The 15,525-nt window shown below is 60.3% G+C and overlaps 2 protein-coding genes across 5 annotated transcripts; one reads left to right on the forward strand and one right to left on the reverse strand.

Moving 5' to 3' along the window:
• Positions 1-4,651: 4,651 nt before the first annotated feature.
• ALKBH4 (alkB homolog 4, lysine demethylase) lies at positions 4,652-9,060 on the reverse strand. The gene is made up of 3 exons (XM_045543054.1): positions 8,902-9,060; positions 5,985-6,182; positions 4,652-5,555 (listed from the first exon to the last, which is right to left on the reverse strand). The coding sequence occupies exons 1-3, from the start codon at positions 9,022-9,024 to the stop codon at positions 4,968-4,970; spliced, it is 909 nt and encodes a 302-aa protein (XP_045399010.1). The 5' UTR covers positions 9,025-9,060; the 3' UTR covers positions 4,652-4,967.
• On the forward strand, positions 5,420-15,486 carry LRWD1 (leucine rich repeats and WD repeat domain containing 1). Of its 4 annotated transcripts, none has more exons than XM_045543050.1 (17): positions 5,420-5,717; positions 5,969-6,689; positions 8,317-9,346; positions 9,831-10,065; positions 10,159-10,275; positions 10,670-10,810; positions 11,076-11,180; positions 11,415-11,537; positions 11,618-11,732; positions 11,921-12,021; positions 12,222-12,429; positions 12,928-13,000; positions 13,092-13,232; positions 14,529-14,620; positions 14,776-14,931; positions 15,011-15,123; positions 15,225-15,486. In XM_045543050.1, the coding sequence occupies exons 3-17, from the start codon at positions 9,267-9,269 to the stop codon at positions 15,363-15,365; spliced, it is 1,941 nt and encodes a 646-aa protein (XP_045399006.1). In that variant the 5' UTR covers positions 5,420-5,717; positions 5,969-6,689; positions 8,317-9,266; the 3' UTR covers positions 15,366-15,486. The 4 variants fall into 4 exon arrangements, with proteins under 4 accessions (XP_045399006.1, XP_045399007.1, XP_045399008.1 ...); XM_045543051.1 differs by having other exon boundaries at positions 6,479-6,689; XM_045543052.1 differs by lacking the exons at positions 5,420-5,717; positions 5,969-6,689 and having other exon boundaries at positions 9,152-9,346; positions 9,895-10,065.
• The last annotated feature ends 39 nt before the right edge of the window (positions 15,487-15,525 follow it).

A 15,525-nucleotide genomic window follows, 5' to 3' on the forward strand; every position in this document is an offset into this window, starting at 1 on the left:
GTGGGTGCTGCAGTTAATATCAGTTGCCAGGCCCTGGGGAGATCCCAAGGGTGGGAGGCCTGGCCAGGGTCAGGGAGGCATGTCTGTGGGCATCAGCGTGAGGTGTCCACTGAGGGAGACTAATTGAGGGGTATCCGAGGCGCACTCGGCTCAGGTTCTCTTTTCCCAGCCAGCCTGGAGCCCAGGCCACATGGACTCGGCAAAGCCACCAGGTTGGGGAAAGGACCCGCAGTCTGGAAGTCTGCCCAGGTTGCTGCTGCCCGTGGCCCCAGGTGGCAGGAGGGGACAGCCTGGGGGCTTCCTGTTTAGACAAGGCCATTGGCTTGGCCTGGCCTAGCCTGTGGGTGGTGGGTCCAGGGGCCAAATGCAGGCCCTCCTTGCTAGGACACCAACTGCAGGCCCCACACCTGCTGGGCCCTCCAGGCCTCTCGGCCAGCACAGGGTCCCCGTACACTCGCTGACCCAGCTGTGTGGTGTCGGGTCTGGCATTTTCACTTAAGGTACCTATGAGACCTGCCCCTGTGTTCTTGGGACATGCGTGCGCACACGCCACAGCAGCAGCTGACGTAGGAGCGTGCTGCGCCCTGAGCCGCTGTTAGAAACTGTGTTGACCCCAGTCCCCAGCAGTAACCTGGAGAGGGACACTTTGTCTTTTGTTCTCATAGTCATTGGGCTTGATCATGCTCTGATTACATTTCTTGTAACTGTAATATCTCTGCGGGGTCTGGGCTATCTGGGCTGTGGGATTCCGGAAGGCCCGGATGAGGTCTCTGGGGTGTCACGTACCGTTGAGAACAGAGACCTTAATACACAGCTCAGAGGCGCCGGGGGCCTCAGGGAGCTGTGCCGAGAAGCCCCATTGTATGTTGTGGCATCTTTGGGGAGACTGGACATTGTGCCCTGTGGGGCCAGACAAGAGCCCTGCGCCTTCCAAAGGGTGTGACCTTTTTGGCCCCTGCAGACATCGGTCTGTGACTCGCTTGCCTTCTAGCGCATGTCTGTACTTCCCTGGAGCCGAAAGGCTCTTCTGGTTTGATACGTGTTTGCTTCGGTAAAGAATGTCAGTGTCACTCCAAGACGGCTGCCTTGTGTCCTGGCAGGGACAAGACGGGCTGGCTCATCTGAGTGGTGGCTCTGCAAGGCTGGGGACAGCAGGCCTGAGCCTTTTCAGAGGGCCGTGCTGGGCCCTCTCCTGCTGCTCACCTTCCCGGGCCATCTGGTGCCCCAGCCCACAGAGCGCCAGGCTCGGTCTGTGGAAAGGACACCTCCAGGGCCAGCCAGGGGCTAGTGTTACACCTGGTCCCCACACACCAGGTGCCCAGTGATGGTGCCCTGTGGGTAGAGACAATGCCACGTACGCGTCTTTAATGCTCTGATCAGAGTGACGGCCTTGTAGTTTCTCGTTCTCTGGTTTCACCTAGACAGTGCTCTCCCAGCTCCGGCCTGTCCGGTTCTGCCGCGTGGGGCAGACCCGACTGTGGGCACGGGCCGTGCTTGTCAGGAGGTGAAGCCCCAGGGTCACCCCAGAGCTTGCGGGGAGTCGGAGGGGGAGCTGTCGTCGGGAGCTGCAGAAGCCACTTGCAGGTTAGAAATTTGGTTTTTGGAGGTTTAGCCTGATTTCGAAGAGCGTTCTAAGAACCATAGCCTCTGCCGTGGCGAGGTGCCGCCGGCCGCGCTGGAGCCATCGTGGGCTTGCCCTAGTTTCCAGCAGAGCCGTCCCGTTGCTCCAGACACGCGGAGGCCCTTCCGATGTGGAGCGCACTCTGATTTAGCACTGACACAAGTCTCGAGAAGCAACTGTTTCTATTTTAGAAACTTAGAAGGCAGAATGTGTTTTAGCGTCTTCTAGGAAGGTCTGTTGAGGACAAAACCACAGCAGCCTGAGTGGGTCAGAGTTCACCTGCAGCTGTTACTGTCTCGTGCTGATTGTTTATGCATGACATTACGCAGATCATGTGTGGCGAACACACCCCGTGTCCCGTGTGTGGGTTCTTAAAACAGTTGCCCTGGATTGAACTGAATAAACCAGTAAAGCTGTTGAAAGCGCTTTCAGTTCTTGGCAGGACCCTGCAGGCAGGGGACATGCTGCACCCCTGGTCCTTCTCCCGTGTCTGCTGCATGGGTGACCCCCAACTTGGCACAAGGGCCCTTCTCCTGGACCCCACCTGCCACCTCCTGTGTCCAGTCACTGGCTGGTGTCCTTAACAGGCTGCCCTGGTGAGGGACGTGGACATCTCTAGAATGGAGAGTCAGGGTGCTCACACCAGACACACTGTCCCCAACAGTTAGTGAGGGCCTCTGCCTGCCGATTCCCAGGCAGGGCCCTCTCTTTCCGGAAACAGGAAAAGGCAGCCCCATGTGGGTGGCTGAGTGCCAACAGAGCCCATCTAAACAGGGTTGGTTTGAACGTCCCCCTAAGCCACCCCCGAAGCTGTCCAGAAAAACCACTGAAGTTCTGGTTGTTTGGGGCATTCTCCAGCCCCAGGTCCCCGTGGCTCTGGGGCCGGGGCCCAGGCTGTCCAGGTGCATGCAGGTCCTCCCACGGGCTGGTGGCGCTGACGAGGAAGCACCCCGACATGCTGTGTTTCCTAACAGTCACCTGCTGAGGGCCCCCCTTCTAGGAAAGAATTTCTGCCCCATAGTTTTAATTTTCTGGCACTTTAACCCAGAGGCTCCTGGGAATCAGGTGTGCAAAGCAACCGGCAGCACCTGTGCCTGCCGGTCCAGGGGCCCACCCTGCCTCGAGCAAGGCAGCACTTGAAGTGGGGGTGCAGCTTCCTTAGAGAAAATCCCGCCCCACACCCCTGTCAAGGGCAGGGCACAGTTGCTGTTGGCTCCGTGGGCCACTCCTGCAGTGAGCCCAGCAAGCCTGCCGTGGTGGGACCCACTTTCCCCTGCACACCCATTGAGAGAAGGCTTTTGTCTTGACTTGATGGCTCTGGAAAGTTAGCGGGTACAGTCCACAGAGCCTGAGTGGGGCCCGGCAGTGCAGGGCAGGGCTGGGACAGGACCAAGCCCAGAGGCTCCTTGCTAAGCCCTCTTTCTGGGCCACCTGCTGGCCGCCTGGGGGTTGCTGTGGGACATGGGACAGGCAGATTCAATGCCAATCTAGGCAGTAGTAGCCCCAGAGAATGCTCCTGGGACTGAGCTCTGTCCCCTCCCGCTCCTGAGTTAGGACCAGCCCGGACCTCACCACCCACCACTCCAAACAAAGCTCTGGCAAAGGGCAGGCTGAGGTCGGCTGAGCTACCCCTCGGCTTACTTGGGAGCAGGACGCCACAGGAAGCTGCCCTAGAGTGGACACTTCTGTATTAGTGAGTCCCCCACAGGGGACTCTTGCCTTCCCCTTGCTGAGACTGCAGGAGCATCAGAGCAGACAGCCCAGTTGCACAACACAGGCCTGCTGCCTCAGGAACGTGCTGGAGGATGTGTGAGGCCACTTAGCCAACGCGAGGTAAGCAGGTGGTGGTACCCGCAGGTGGTGGCAGCAGGGCCCGGCCCTTCAGAAGTGTGCGGGGCGGCGCACCAGGAGCCAGGCTGTGGCGGAAGCATCCCAGCGTGGCACCCTCCTGCCCCATCCAGCCGGGCGAGGCGTGACTGTGGAGACAGCAGGCATGTGGGGCCTAGTGGTCTTCACGTCACGGCTTCCAGGACAGACTCAACTCTGGGGTCACCACCGACCCATCATGCAACAAATGTTTCCCAAAGTATATCTGAGGGACGCTGGGGAAAACAGTTGTCTTTGCTTAATGGCTCCCCAAGCCTCACCAGGCCTCTCCTGGCCTCCGCGTGCAGCGTTCCCCGAGTGTGGGTTTCCCGCAGAGCAGCTCGCAGGCTCTGCCCAGGGGGCGCCTGCTGTCAGGGGCAGGGACTCCGTACAACCCCCTCTAGAGTAGACCCCCAGGCCCAGCTGGCATCTGCATGCCACTGAGGGACCTGCGTGGGGTCCTGACACTGGGAAGAAGCCGCGCTCCCAGCCAGGGTGGTCTAGGCGCCCACCCCACCCCACCCGCCCCCAGCAGCTGGGCAGCCTCTCCACTGGGTCTTCACAGGGTTCTTCAGACCTCACCAGCGGCTCAGTAGCTGGGCAGCCAGCAGCTCCCCTGCCAGACAGCTCTGGGAAGGTTCTGGAGTGACCTTGCTGCACGGTGATGACCATGTGATGAGGCTCTGTTCCCCCAAATTCGGCTCCCGGCACATGGCGGTGAGCTGGGTGTGTTTGTTTCATGAGCGCAGGACAGAGGGCTAGCCATAGGGTCCAGCTCACAGCCACCCCTTCAGCCGCCTCAGCCTGCTCCTCACCTGGCCGCTGGCGCACCTGGGCAGCCGTCCATCCAGGTAAGCACCCCACACCGCACCAGAGCCACAGAGTGAACCACCTTGTGGTGTCCTGGCAGGTAGGCGCCTTTCCCCAGCTTGCTAACAGCATTGTGGGAGGGGGGCCAGGCTCTCAGACTTCCCTGCCCTCGTCACAGCCCCCACCCCAAGGCTCCAGTATGACCCAGGCTGAGCCTGGCTCAAAGCTGTCCCCAACTCTGAACTTCAAATCCTCTACCAATTCCATTCTGCAATCCAAAACGCTCCCCAAATGAAGGGACTGGACGGTGGGATAGCAGGAAGCCTCAGTAAGAGAGACAGATAAAGAACAAAATGGTTTTAAATGTTCTCAACGTTTTTAAAGTTCAAACTATCCCACTCTCCCCTAACTGTGTCAAGTCAAATAACCGGAGCAGAGTGGCCACAGCACAGGTCGAGGGGACTGACTGAGGTGTATTCCCACCAGAACCAGTGCCTGGGCAGGGCTCACGCTGCCTGTGGTGTCAGGGGTCAGATGTCTTCTCCTGAAACCTAACGAGCTTGGAAAAAAGCCCTGCGCTGGGCTCCCCACTTCAATCCCAAGAATGGCCAACTCGGGGGCCAGCGACTCCGGCCAGGCCCAGCGCCTGCTCCTGTCCCCAGGGTGGAACTCACACGGGTCTTCCTTGGAAGGAGAGAGCGATTTGCAGGAGTTCGTGGCCCAGTTCTTGCTGCCGCCCTCCGGGACAGAACTCGGCGGACAGCTCCCTGAAGGTGGCACAGACGCGGCGGGCCTTGATGTGTCTGCGGTGGATGGCGTGCTTCCACTGGTGCCGCGCGGCCCCCGTGAGCACCAGCAGGGAGCGGCGGGGTAAGGGGATTGCCACCTCCACCTCCTGGCACAGCACGGACCTGCTGGGGGCTATCACGCTGTCCACCATGGCGTCTGGGGCGGCTGACGGGGCTGAGCAGAGCAGGAGGCTCCCGGGTGCCTCGCGGCACATGGACAGCACGGTCGGGGACAGGAGGTTGAGGCTCACCAGCCGCTCCCCCCACAGCCAGGCGTCATCCAAGTGGGAGTCGATGGCAGAGCCCCGCTCGGGGCAGTAGTCCAGGTTGCACTGCTCGACCGGCCGGAAGCCCTCCAGCCCAGGGTAGAGGCCCATCCTCCGCACCACCTCCCGGCTAAAGCTGGGGAGGCCTTGGAAGCCCTCGATCTTCAGCTTCTGTTTCCGAAAGTTGACTTTGGGGCCGTAGTCCTGAAGGATGAAGACAAAGGGAGGTGAGGAAGTGTCTGAGTTTACAGGAATGTCTACCACAGACTAGGTCTGAAGAATTCGATCACAGTGACCAAGGCAAAGCAAAGCCCTGACTTTAAGGATGGGACGTTCTGGCAGGAGGAGGCAGACGCCAAGGAGACAGTAAGCAGCTTGCTGGTTGCCACGGGCGGGGGCAATGGGGAGTGACTGCTAATGGGTATGGGGCTTATTTCTGCATATGAAAATGTTCTAAAACTAGAACACACTCTGCAGCGACCCTGACTACGCACAGCCCCAAGGTTGGGGAGGCGTATCCACTACCAATCCTGGGGGTGCGTGGGGTGTGGCTACAGAGGACTCTGAGCAATGGGACTGTCCCTCAGTCTGGCCCGGCCTTCTCCCCTGCCCCCCAGCTAGGGCCTGGCTTACCTGCTTCCTCCGCCCAGACTGTGAGAGCTTCCAGGGCTCCAGGTCCATGAGACGTACCATCTCAGCTTCTTCCTCCCGGGTCACGAAGTCCTCTATCAGCATCACTCCCGGGAAGGGGAAGGCCCAGCCCTCAAAGTCAGACTCCTCGGCGCCCACGGCCCAGCCAGTGTCCGAGCAGTAAATGAAACGGTGTGTTTTCTGCAAAAGAAGCACAGGTCCTAAAGCCATGGCAAACCTCCTTCACCTGGCACGCGTGTGTCATCCAGAGGGCCCTTGTGAGCACAGTCCCTGCCTGGCCGGCTGCCTCTGAGTGGGTTTCTGATGGCTCAGCCCTCCCCAGAAGCCACCTTGGAAGGCAGAACCCCTGCCCCAGGCTGCCCCAAGGAAGGCCTGCAGCCCTCTTGAGTGAACAACTCCAGCTTCCTTCTCAGGCTCTGCCTCTGTAAAAGGAAGAGCCTCTGCACAATCCTATTTTCATTCTGCATTTTACAAAGGTGGCTCAGCAAAGTTAAGGAGCTGGCCCAAGGCTGCACAGCCAGGGAGCAGCCTGCACACCCGCACTGTTCCTTGTTTCTGCGGGGCATCGTCTGTCCTCCCCAGCCTCAGGAGGACTGAAGGAGCACACCTGTGTGAAAACATCCAGCCAGGCCAGGGGGTTGAGAAACCTGCTCATCCTAGAGCTGGGGCCTCCAGGCTGTCCACGGGGTGAGTGGCACCTGTTGGGAGGCCAGGGGGAGGCATCTGTCCCTGCCCCTGCCCTCTTCCTCTTCCTGTTCGTACCCATCACACGCACACATGTGCACCCCTGCACTCCTCACTGTCTCAACAGCTGCTTCCAGGAGGACCCAACCGCCCTTCCCTGGCCCGTATCTGTGCACCCAGCCTCTTTAGGTGGGGCTGGCCCGGGCCTATCTCGAGTCTGAGTGTTGCCTTTCCTGGGCCTCGCTCTGCTCTCCCCTCTGAGCTGAGCCTTCAGCCAAACTCCTCAGCGCCCCAGCCTCTCCCCCTCACTCTGTCCTCCAGGCAGACCCCAAATCACGCTGCCAATGACTACTTCTTAAATCTCTCCTTTGGCTTCAGCTGCACTCTCCTCTTCTGGCTCCCTGCACTAAAAAGAGTTAATGAAATAGCTAATATTTGCATCCACAGCATTAAGTGTTTTATATGAATTATCTATTAATAGTTTCACCCTCAGGACAATGCTAGGAGGAGTGTACCATAACCATCCCTGTGTGTGAGCTAGAGGCACAGATGTTGCAGGTTCTGGCCAGAGCCACCCAGCAAGGACCTCAGCAGCCTCCAGAACTCAGGCCTGGCCTCTGTGGCCTTGCTCTTCTTCCTCTCCCATCCCTAGCTGTGGGCCCTCTGTTTTTTTTTTTTTCCTCTCTGGGGCTTTCATTCCCTCCTAAAGCTTCATCACCAGCCTCTGACTGCAGCTCAGACACCTCCTGAGCTTTGGACCACTATCTCCTCCATCTCCTGGGCCCCTCCCATGGGGCACGTTAAAACCAGGGAGGCATCCTGGACATCTCACTCTCCTTGTCCCACAGCTATCAGGCTGGGATGGTGTCCCCTACACAGTGTCCTGTGTCTTCACACCCATGACCACTGGTACAGTTCAGACATTCCATAATTTAAAAAAAAAAAAAAAAGTTCATCAGCTCATTCACATTGTTGTGCAGCCGGCACCACCATCCTCCTCCAGAACTTTTTTATCCTGTAAAACTGAAACTCTGTCCCCATTAAACAATAATTCCTCTCTCCCCGTCCCCATCCCCTGGCAACAACCCTTCTACTTTCTGTCTCTGTGACTATGGCTACTCTAGGTACCCATATGACAGGAATCATATAGTACTTGCTTTTTGTGACTGGCTTCTTTCTCTTAGCATAGTGTCCTCAAGGTTCATCCATGTTTGTAGCATGTGTCAGAATTTTCTTCCCTATTAAGGCTGAATAATCCTTTGTGTGAATGTATCACATTTCGTTTATCCATTCCCCTGTCAGTCAAGGCCACTGGGTTGCTTCCATATTTTAGCTAAGGTGGATAATGTTGCTATGAACCTGGAGGTCAAAATATTTCTTCACGACTTTGCTTTCAGTTCTCTTGGATATATACCCAGAAGTGGGATTGCAGGATTATAAGTAATTTTATGTTTAATTTCTGAGGCGTCCCATCCTGTTTTCCACGGGATCTTGGGCACTTTTACCACGAACACTGGGCGGTTTCCTTGCCGGCCTCCCAGCTTCTACACCGTGGTTTCTGCCCCACTCCTCTCCCGGAATCTGTCTAAAATTCACATTGGACCTGGCCACTCCTTTGAAACCCCTTCAGGAGCTCTCCATGGCCTTCGGGACAAGTCCAGCTGACACACGGGGGACCCTCTGTGGTCAGAGCCCCTCGACCTCTGCAGCCTCGCCTCCCTCACTTGAGGCATCGCTCCGCCTTCCTACCCAAGGCCTCCAGCCACGCAGTTCCCGGGCGGACACGCCCCTGCAACCGACCGCGACACTTTGAGGTCAGTCTAAACGCTCCGAGCTTTTTCATTAGTAAACTGGAATTAATTGCCCCCGTGCCCATTTCTGTCTATGGCCTTTAGACACCGTGGTCCAGTATCCAGTACCCTCCGCCCTTTCCCCGTCGTTTACCCCTCGCGCCGCTGACCTCCCCCAGCACCTGACCCGAGGGGCGAAGTCGAGGTTTGCTGACAGACGCCCCCCAAAGGCACACAGGCGAGCTGCGGTCGGACCCACGCACGTGCCAGCCCCTTTCTCACTCACAAGACTCAGCCCGCAACACCCTTACCGCAACAGCCCCTGACAGGCTTTGAACCCGAGCCTGTCTCACGACCAGGCTGGGCCTCAGTTTCGCCGTATGAAAAACGGAGTCTGTCAGCGCGGTCCCTCTCCCGGCCCTTACCCCCGGGGGGACCTGCCAGGGCAGGTCACCACGGAGCCGCTCGCAGATCAGACAAGTCCGGATGCCCTTGCAACCGCACTGCTGAAAGACCTCTGGCGCCTCAGCAGCCGCCGCCGCCGCCATTGCTGTGTCTGGGTGGCCAGAGCGCAGGCGCGGGGCCGCGGGGGCCGCTGGGAGTTATAGTCCGCAGGCGGGGAACGAGGTCTCGGCTCCGCTTCCTTCCGGTCGCAGTCACTAGCGGACTTGGCGCGGCATCACCTCCGGTGCTCAGCCACTCGCAGACGCCAGCGGCGGACTCGGGAGACGCGGGCTCTGCCAGACGCCAGCGCCGCCGACCGAGCCATCGTGGGTCGTGCCTCCTCGCTATGGGCCCCCTCTCGGCGCGGCTGCTCATGCAGCGCGGGCGACCCAGGAGCGACCGTCTGGGGAAGATCCGGATCCTGGAGTAAGAGCCGGCCGGGGGTGAGGCTGTGTCCGCGGAGCCGGGATCCCAACTCCCGCCACCGCGGCGTGGGTCGCCGGGCGATCGGGAAGCAAAGCTGGGACCCTTCCCCACTTTCTTCCCGTCCCGGTTGTCGCCCTGTTTGTTTGCCAGAGTAGTGCCTGACGTCTTCTCGTTATGAGATGCGCAAGATCGCTGCCCTACCCGCTTGCTGGGTGGGCTCCTGGTAGCTGGGGACATAGTCTTGCCGAGAGAGATCACTGAGGGACAGGGAATCCAGAGGAATCCCCAGAGGATCAGGAAGTGCATCCCGGACGGGGCTATGTGGCCCCTGGTTCTAAAGTACCTACAAGATTTTTTTCAAAGGGGGTAGGGGGGAGACTGCACATGCACAGGCCATTCAAGTGGAAAAGCCTCCCGAGGCGGGGGTTGGTGTGGGCTGAGCAGCCTGCCAACCCCTGAGCCCTTCCTGTCTGCCCCCGCCCAGCCTGTCTGGGCTGAAGCTGATCTCAGAGCACTTGGACCCCAAGCTCATGTGCCGCCTGACGCAGCTGCAGGAGCTGGACCTCTCCAACAACCAGCTGGAGACTCTGCCTGACAACCTGGGCCTGTCCCACCTGCGCATCCTCCGCTGTGGCAACAACCAGCTGAGGGATGTCACCGCCTTGTGCCAGTTCCTGCAGCTTGAGGAGCTCAGCCTGGAGGGCAACCCCTTCCTGACAGTAAGTGGGGGCCCCCACCAGCCCTGAGCCAGGGGCCAGGACCCTTGGGCTTAGGCTTATCAGCCCCTGAGCCCCTGCTCCTTCACCCCCCAGGTCAATGACAACCTGAAGGTCTCCTTTCTCCTGCCCAAGCTCCGTAAGGTCAATGGCAAAGATGCGTCTTTGACTTGCTCTCAGGTGGAGAATCTGAACCGGGAACTGGCCAACAGGGTAAGGGGACAGGCAGTTCGTTGTGGAGTACTTGGGAGCTCTAGGAGGTGTCACGGAGGGAGTGACAGCATCGGACATTTGGAGGATATTGAGGAGGGTGACTGACAGGGGCTCTTTGCCCCGACAGTGCCTTGCCTGACATGCTCTAAGCCTGGCTGTGGTCCTGCCTTGCAGGGCCCAGCAGGGGAGGCTGAGACACTCTCCAAGTACCTTTTCCTGGGATGTTTCTGACATGTGTGGTGCTGAGGTTTGTGCAACCTGCAGAGGAGAGGCTGTGGTTCAGGGAGGCTTCCAGCAGGCAGTGAGACTGAGATACCTGCAGCCATGAGGCTGCCGACAGGGGTCCAGGAGAGCTGGGGTGGGCTGGGCCTGGATCTGGTCCCTCTCATGCCAGGTCACAGCTCACTGGGAGAAGTTCATGGCTGCAGTGGGCCCTGAAGAGAAGGCTGAGAAGGCCCAGGCGGACTTTGTGAAGTCTGCCGTCAGGGATGTCCGCTACGGGCCCGAGTCCCTCAGCGAGTTCACCCAGTGGAGGGTATGTCTTCATCCCATTGGACTGGGAGTCAGTTCTCCTGCCCCTTGCTGGCTCCCATGGCCCTAAGCTACCCTGGAGGTCCCTTATCATGAGGGGCTGAGGGGCTGTGGGAGTGGGGTGGGTCAGGGAAAGCAGCCCTATTGGCTGGGGAGACCCTTCCGCAACTTGGGAAGCACAGGCTCCCTCTGAGCAGGCATCTGGGGAGGGACTGGGGACACCAGGACTGTGTCCGGCTTCCTGACCCTGACAGCTTGGCCCTCCCCAGGTACAGATGATCTCTGAGGAGCTGGTGGCCTCCGGTGGGACCTTGGTACATGAGGCAGACAACCCAGAGAGGCGCCCAAAAGCTGCAGCTGCCCGGAAGCCCAGGGTGAGTGTGGCCCCCAGGACTCTGAGACCTGCCTTAGCCCTTGTGTCTGGGGAAGCAAACAGGGGGTCCTGGAAATGAGCCCAGGAAGTGGCTGCCAGTGACTGAGTTAGCTCCCTCTGTGAGCCCAGGCCAGCCCTGGCCTCTTGCCCTCATGGGAAGGTGCGGTCCAGCCTGAGATGCGAAGGAAGAAAGCCCTGGGCGGATGGGCCTATGGTCACACCACCCCCTCCACAGGCCAGGCTGATGGCCTTGAAACGGCCAGATGATGTCCCCCTCAACCTGTCTCCCAACAAGCGGGCGTGCGCCTCCCTGTCAGCCCAGGTGGAGGGCAGCCTTATGGGCTCTGATGGTGGCCAGGTAAGCTAATGGGGTGGCAGAGAGTGTGTAGCGGGCAAGCCAGGACTGGGGCAGCCATGACCCCCACTCTGTCCCCACAGCCTGCCCTGAAGCTGGAGCCCCTGCACTTCCTGCAGTGCCACAGTAAGAACAACAGCCCCGATGACCTCAAGACTCAGCTGTGGGCCTGCGCCTTCGAGCCGGCCTGGGAGGAGGGTACGTCCTTGGGCAGGTGGGCACCGGGAAGGGCAAGGGCCACAGAAACGGAGGGGACAGCGTGGATGATGGAGGAGTTAGGAGAGACAGGTGAAGATGCCGCCTCAAGGCCGGGAGGAGGGGTTTGCAGGGAGGAGCTTCACAGATGTCGTTGCCACTCAGCTGACCCCTGCAAACTGGACATTCAGGGGCCATGTCTCAGACGGTGGCCACGTGTGGCGGGGAGGCCGTGTGCGTGATAGACTGCCAGACGGGCATCGTGCTGCACAAGTACAAGGCGCCTGGCGAGGTGAGTGCAGGGGTGGCGGGTACACGCCTGCTCCCGGGATGGGAGGCTGGGGTGGGGGTCCAGGCTCAGTCCTCTCCTCACCACCTTTTGATTTTGTGCTGGGCCTCATTGCTCCGGGCCCAGGCCTGCATGTGTGGTCACACCTGTAGCTCTAGCAGTCACGCCTAGTAACTGCTTCCTCTACCCCCTACCCGGCCCAGGAGTTCTTCTCCGTGGCCTGGACGGCCCTGATGGTGGTCACGCAGACCGGCCACAAGAAGCGCTGGAGTGTGCTGGCGGCCGCGGGCCTGCGGGGCCAGGTCCGTCTGCTGCACGTGCGGGCCGGCTTCTGCTGCGGAGTCATCCGGGCCCACAAGAAGGCCATCGCCACCCTCTGTTTCAGCCCCACCCACGAGACCCATCTCTTCAGTAAGACCCTCTCCCCTCACCCCAGGGCTCCGCCAGCACCACTGTCCCGTTGCCGTGATGGCACAGTGCTCCCCGCTGGGACGGTAGGGAGCTCGGTGGCTGCTAGGCCCAATTCTGGGCCTCTCTGTCTGGCTCTGGCTTTGGTAGGAAGCGACATGGCTTCAGTCAGCTGGCCAGGCTTCGGATCCTGGCTTTGTCCCCAGTCTGCTCTGTGGTCTTGGAGTTTCCCTTGTCAGTGACCTGGGGGGACAGCCCTGGCCCTCCAGGTGTGGCGAACCAGGGGTGAGGCATGAGCTGCAAGAGAGGCTGCCGGTGCCAGGCACGTTAGGTTAGAGCAGGACGACCAGGATCCTGGGCCTATGAGTCTTCCTGTCTCCTAGCCTCGGGCCTTCCTCCCTGCCCGAGGGGCTGGCCTTGGGACCATGGGCTCAGCCTACAGGAGAGAGCAGGGCCTCCTCAGGGCCACCTCTCCCCTTGCCTTCCCCACCCTGTCCTCAGCGGCCTCGTATGACAAGCGGATCATCCTCTGGGACATCGGGGTGCCCAACGACGACTACGAATTCCAGGCCAGGTGATGCTTCAGGCAGGCCTGGGGAGGCCAGTGGCTGGGGGCGGGGTGTGTGGGTCCACAGACTCACGTTCTCCCCCTGGCCCGCCGCCAGCCAGCTGCTCACTCTCGACACCACCTCCATCCCGCTGCGCCTCTGCCCCGTCGCCTCCTGCCCGGATGCCTATCTGATGGCTGGCTGCGAGGGGGGCTGCTGCTGCTGGGATGTGCGGCTGGACCAGCCCCAGAAGAAGAGGTGAGGCTGCGGGCAAGAGTGTCTCGAAAGCTGGGCGGCTGTCACCAAGGTGGGCTCACATCAGCCAGGGCACACCACACCCTCTGCCCTATGGGCTGTTTTCAGAGGCCTTTTTGCAGAGCTGGCCTGTCCCCACCTTCTGCTAGGTTCTCAGAAGGACCATGTGACCCCCTGACACAGTGCCTGGCCTGGCGTCCCCGTCCTCCTGGGCCCCCCCAGCCTAGTGGGAGAGACAGGCACTAAGCAAAGCCAGTTAAAACCCCACAAAGTGTGATGTCAGCTACAGAGGAAACAGTGATGGGGCGGGGGCAAGGGGACTCTGCTGAGGTGACCAGGGACAAATGTATAAGTTCTAGGGCTCACGCTTTCCTCCCAAGGGGCCCTGCCGGGGAGTCAGCCGAGCAGAGGGAGGGACGGTGCTCACAGAACGGCATATGCAAAGGGCCAGTGGTGGGGAGAGCTGGCTGACCATGCAGCTATTTGGCCACTGCTTGGCAGGACAGCTGCAAGTTGTCCAGAGTGAGGTGGCGAGGCAGCCCGGGCACACTGGGCTTTGTTGGCCATGGTAAGAAGTATAATGAACAGCCCAGGAGGGATGGTAGAGTGAGTAGCAGGAGTGAAGTAGTTACAACGTGGAATAAAGCAGCAAAGCCTCGGCAGAGAGGTGGCAGCGTCCTGCCAGGCCTCGCCCCCTTTGTCCCTCTGTATGCCTGCCTGGTTGCCATGTCCTGTGGAGTTTCTCCCCCGTGCCCGATACATCTGATTCGCCTACTCCCCTGCTGCTGCCATGGCTTGTGCCTGTCCCATAGTTGGGTGCTGGGCTGCTTTTCTGGCTCCAGGCTGGCCTCTTCAGCACTCGGACAGCTGCCTGGTGGCCTTTCCAAGCAGAAGTGATACTCCGCCCCCAACGTGCTCAGCAGCCACTCCCCCTGCCTCCAGGCAGAGCAAACCCCACCCACACTGGCCAAGCCCCAGCGCAGGCCTGGGGACACCTGCCCTGCTGGGACCCTGGTGCACCCTGCTCACCTCACACTCAGTCCCAGAGGCACCAGCTTGCTCCAGAACCTTTCCTGACTACACTGCCCACCCCTCACGCGTCTGGGCTCCCACTATTGTGACTCAGGACACAGAGCTGCTGGCCCCACCTTCCAGGGCAAGGCTGACCCCCTCCAGTGCCAGGAAAACGTCCTTTTGGTCACATCTTCCAACCTCCACACAGGACCTGGCCCAGAGCATGTGCCCAGGGCAGCTCTTTGCCCGTGCAAGGAGTAGGCAGCCCATGTCTTCCGCCCGCAGGGTGTGTGAGGTGGAGTTCGTCTTCGCTGAGGGCTCCGAGGCATCTGCACGGAGAGTGGACGGGCTGGCATTCGTGAATGACGATGTTGTGGGTGAGTGAGCCCAGCCCGGGGGACAGCCTGGCTTCCGGGCACCCAGATGGGTGGCTTCTCCCTGGGCCAGGGTTTAGGCCCAAGGGCTTCTGAGGCATCTCCAGCGGGGAACAGGTGTTGGGGAGGGGCCCAACACAGTTCTCTTTCCCCCACAGCCTCCAAGGGGAACGGCCTGGGCACCATCTGCCTTTGGAGCTGGAGGCAGACATGGGTGGGCCGGGGCTGCCAGTCCACAGTGGCAGTGGTCGTCCTGGCCCGGCTGCAGTGGTCCCGCACCGAGCTGGCCTACTTCTCGCTCAGCGCCTGCCCTGGTGAGCCCCCTGCCCGCCCCCTCCCACCCACTCCTCCTGGAGCTCCGCCCCACCTTAGGCTCCCACCTTGTCCTGGCAGATGAGGGCATTGTGCTGTGCGGGGATGAGGAGGGCAGCGTGTGGATCTACGATGTCAGGAGCGTCCTGAAGCAGCCGCCTCCTCTGCCAGCCGCCCCGCAGGCCCCTACGCAGGTACTGCCCGGCTCACCCCTCCTCAGGCCAGGGCTGGCGCTGTGCAGCGTGCAGGCCTGGTCTCTGGGAGGCAGGTGCCCAACCCCCTTTCTTCCCACCAGATCCTTAAGTGGCCACAGCCCTGGGCCCACAGCCAGACGGTGACCAAGACCATGGTGAACATGGTGGTGGCCAACCCCACCTTTACCTACCTCACGGCTCTGACGGACTCCAACATTGTCGCCATCTGGAAGAGACAGTAGCCTCCAACGGGAGCTCCTGCCTCTACTGCAAAGTACCAGGGACACAACTTAACTTATTCAGCTTTTGGGCAGGGGTGGTATTTTTATCAGTGAATATTTGTATTAAATTCTGTGGACGAGAGCCTGTGGAGAGCTGTCTGCAGCTGCGTGGGTCCCACCT

This window comes from Lemur catta, chromosome 2, assembly GCF_020740605.2.
Source record: "Lemur catta isolate mLemCat1 chromosome 2, mLemCat1.pri, whole genome shotgun sequence".
NCBI lineage: Eukaryota > Metazoa > Chordata > Mammalia > Primates > Lemuridae > Lemur > Lemur catta.

Bases quoted from the DNA above. Each gene is read 5' to 3' on its own strand.
- ALKBH4 (XM_045543054.1), bottom strand. From the start codon at position 9,024: ATGGCGGCGGCGGCGGCTGCTGAGGCGCCAGAGGTCTTTCAGCAGTGC. The intron at 6,183-8,901 runs GTAAGGGCCGGG...CTTCTTTTGCAG, and splicing joins CCTGGCAGGTCCCCCCGGGG to AAAACACACCGTTTCATTTA. The intron at 5,556-5,984 runs GTAAGCCAGGCC...TTCATCCTTCAG, and splicing joins AGTCTGGGCGGAGGAAGCAG to GACTACGGCCCCAAAGTCAA.
- LRWD1 (XM_045543050.1), top strand. From the start codon at position 9,267: ATGGGCCCCCTCTCGGCGCGGCTGCTCATGCAGCGCGGGCGACCCAGG. The intron at 10,811-11,075 runs GTATGTCTTCAT...GGCCCTCCCCAG, and splicing joins GCGAGTTCACCCAGTGGAGG to GTACAGATGATCTCTGAGGA. The intron at 12,430-12,927 runs GTAAGACCCTCT...CCCTGTCCTCAG, and splicing joins CCACGAGACCCATCTCTTCA to CGGCCTCGTATGACAAGCGG.